Here is a 2,899-nt window from a genome sequence, read left to right as displayed (position 1 = left end):
TGAGAGTCAATCCATAACCAGATGCATAGATTAGTAGCAAAAACTGAAAAGACAAATGTGAGAAGCACATTTTTGTTTTCCTTCATGCAATACACTTTACGGTACAAAAGTTAGTAGAACAATGCACCAACCATGACAATAAACCCTTACAGATCTCTATGAATGCCTAATCTCAAGTCAACATAAGATCGTTGCCCCCGAGGTGAGGGCGGAGGCAAACACGAACCTCGTGTTCTTCTGGCCCGGCGCGGAGTTTTGGAACCATAATCTCAAGCACAGAACCTGGCCCGTCGTAGTAAGCTTCTATGTTAGCGTCTTCAGGAATGCGGGTGGCAAGCGGGATCTCTCTGACAAACTCTCCTGGGGGACAATGCTCAGAGGCTGGATCCGTAAGCATGAAAGTCCGATCATGTCTCTTGATGTACGGCAAGCGGGACGTGCTTATACAAGATACCTTAATGATGCCTTGAGTAAGAGTATTCCTCCAAGAAACTTTCACCCTCTGAAGATCCACAAAGGGTAAGCTGATGATGATTAAATAACCTGCATCATCCTCGTAGATTGTTTTGGAAGCTGTAACAGGCCCGTAGACATTCTTCATTACGCCACTAAATTGATTTGGCCATTGCACCTCATTTGGGTGGGTTTCCGTATCCGGGATTCGATCAGACAGAGGATTAACAGCCAGGTAGCAATCATCATCATTCCCGTGGGGGAATAACTCCTTCCTCCTCTTGCTGACAGGAGATAGGTCCATTCCATCAGAATTGTTGCTGTTAGATGACTGGGTAGACAAATTGAGCCCAGATCCATTCAGAAGTTTCTTTGAGTGGGAATTGGGCGCGCTCTTTATTGGAGCTGGTGGCCTCTCAAGCTCAAAATCTGTATTCGGAAGGTTTCTCCACGAACTAAAATCGCCCGCTTCTGTAGGAATTGTGAAGTTCACATCCCTCCCAGTCAGCTCCATCCACCTTTTACGGTCTTCTTCATCAAGAGCAATCAAATTAGGTGTCCGAACAAGCTCAATCCCATGCACACACTGGGGGTTTGAAAGACCCCGATAATGCTTCCGCTGCATCCTGTGAGATCGAACAAAACCCTTGTCGACACTAAATGGAAATGGACGCTCCCCTTGGCGGGAATGCCCATTCATGTAGCTCCTTAGCTGCATCTTCCCCAACGCATTCTCAGGCCTCTCCTTGAAAACCCACATGTACATGTTCTCCATGTCATGCTGCACCATGAAAACATCGAGCTTGAGATCAGATTTATCAAACCCAGAAACCCCGTTGCTGTCCCGGACAATTTTGGCCTTTGACTTCTCATTCAATGCGGGCTTGAAGTAAAAACTGAAGAAGAACCAAGCGCCCCATATGCTGTCTACTCGCTTGGCGCATTTCCGTCCAGCCTTGGGGATCGTCAGCAAAGTCTCGGTCTCATACACCTGGGGACCAAGCCCAACATCTAGAATATCACAAGCGTCTGAATTCCACGAAGGCGGAGGTGGGCTGCGCTCGGCTGACAGGGGCAAGTTGATATCAGGGGGGCGGGAAAGTATGATCTGTCGATTCATCTCCAAATCCAATTCGTCGTGAGAGGAAGCGCTGGAATCCATGGACAATAACGTGGACGGGTGGTGATTCTCCATTGACAGGGCCGTGAGCAGAGAATCTCCCATTTCAGCTGAACAACTCCTGGGTGGGGATTGTTGCTGGTGGATTGAATATTTCCATTTTTCCAAAAACAATTCAAAGAAAGAACTTCATCACATCAATCAATCCCCACTATATCTCCCCTCCATCAAAACCCTAGATTTATCAAACCAGATAAGAAATTCCTCACACACCCACATCAAATGTTCAACAATATAAAACAAGATTCAATATCCCCCAATAAATCATTTATAAAAATAAATAAAATTTCTGAAGAAAAAATCAATCAGAAGAAATTACAGTAGATAATTTATTTCAATCACTAACTATGGAGGGAGAGATATTTCTAAAAACGCTATAGAAAAACTGTACCCAACTCTAGCCCAAGAATCTCCTGAATTCCACCAGACCCAGGTGGGAGACACTGAATCATAACCATCAAATCCATGAATTTTTAAAATAAAAAAAAATCTAAAAAAGCAAAAACCCACCTAAAAAGCACAAATTGTATCCCCAAAAAGCTACAAATCCAGAAAACCCAGAAGCAGAAAATCGAAGGAGGGATCTTGAAAGAGATTACCTTTTGGGATAAGCATCGGGGAAGCGGAAGCAAGTGGAACCTCCAGAGGCGACCATGATGCTCATCTCCAGCATATCATCAACTACCATGTTTGCTCTTTCCTTATTCCAGTTTTAATTATCTTTAATTTCTCTCTAATTTTTAATTGAAAATTTAATTAAAATTTTGGGTTAATTTGGCGTCCGAAAATACAGAGACATGCGTGGAGGGTGAAAGAAAGAGGGCTAAAATTGGATTTGGGATTTAGGGTTTGGGGGTGGGAAATGGGATTTGAGAGTTAGAAAGCGAAATCAGAAACGTGCCGGAGCGTCTACTTATACGAGGTGGTGGGTTAACGCCCCCACTAGCTGTCACCCGTTTGGGCTGCCGTTACCGCCGTGAAGGTGTTTGTTTGTACCCTCCGGGATTTTTTTTTCTTTTTTTTTTTTTTGGGGTCCGAATTTTGTACCTTTGGTTTGGACTGTGAATTCACCGAATTAAATCAGAATTTATAATTTTTGTTATTATCTACCAAAGAATCCAACTATTGACCTAATTTTATTATGTTCTATTTTTTGTTAGTTAACTCAAATATTTTGGGGTGGTGCTATGTACATTATATAAATTTTTATTATAATTAATTTTTTATTAAACGATAAATTTTGTTAAATTAGATATTAGATTAGTT

General features: G+C 42.5%; 1 protein-coding gene across 2 annotated transcripts; it reads right to left on the bottom strand.

The window, feature by feature from the left end:
- LOC103963575 lies at window positions 1-2,536 on the bottom strand. 2 transcript variants are annotated; one of them, XM_009376406.2, is made up of 2 exons: window positions 2,233-2,536; window positions 1-1,808 (listed from the first exon to the last, which is right to left on the bottom strand). In XM_009376406.2, the coding sequence occupies exon 2, from the start codon at window positions 1,676-1,678 to the stop codon at window positions 173-175; it is 1,506 nt and encodes a 501-aa protein (XP_009374681.2). In that variant the 5' UTR covers window positions 1,679-1,808; window positions 2,233-2,536; the 3' UTR covers window positions 1-172. The 2 variants fall into 2 exon arrangements, with proteins under 2 accessions (XP_009374681.2, XP_009374680.2); XM_009376405.3 differs by having other exon boundaries at window positions 1-1,694; window positions 2,233-2,371.
- Window positions 2,537-2,899: the final 363 nt, after the last annotated feature.

The sequence above is a fragment of a genome, unplaced genomic scaffold, assembly GCF_019419815.1.
Source record: "Pyrus x bretschneideri cultivar Hongxiangsu unplaced genomic scaffold, Pyrus_bretschneideri_v1 Contig2, whole genome shotgun sequence".
Lineage (NCBI taxonomy): Eukaryota > Viridiplantae > Streptophyta > Magnoliopsida > Rosales > Rosaceae > Pyrus > Pyrus x bretschneideri.
The sequence above is the reverse complement of the archived record's forward strand: the minus strand, read 5'-3'. Positions and strand labels throughout refer to the sequence as shown.

Bases quoted from the DNA above. Each gene is read 5' to 3' on its own strand.
- LOC103963575 (XM_009376405.3), bottom strand. From the start codon at position 2,321: ATGGTAGTTGATGATATGCTGGAGATGAGCATCATGGTCGCCTCTGGA. The intron at 1,695-2,232 runs GTAATCTCTTTC...ATCCCCACCCAG, and splicing joins CCCGATGCTTATCCCAAAAG to GAGTTGTTCAGCTGAAATGG.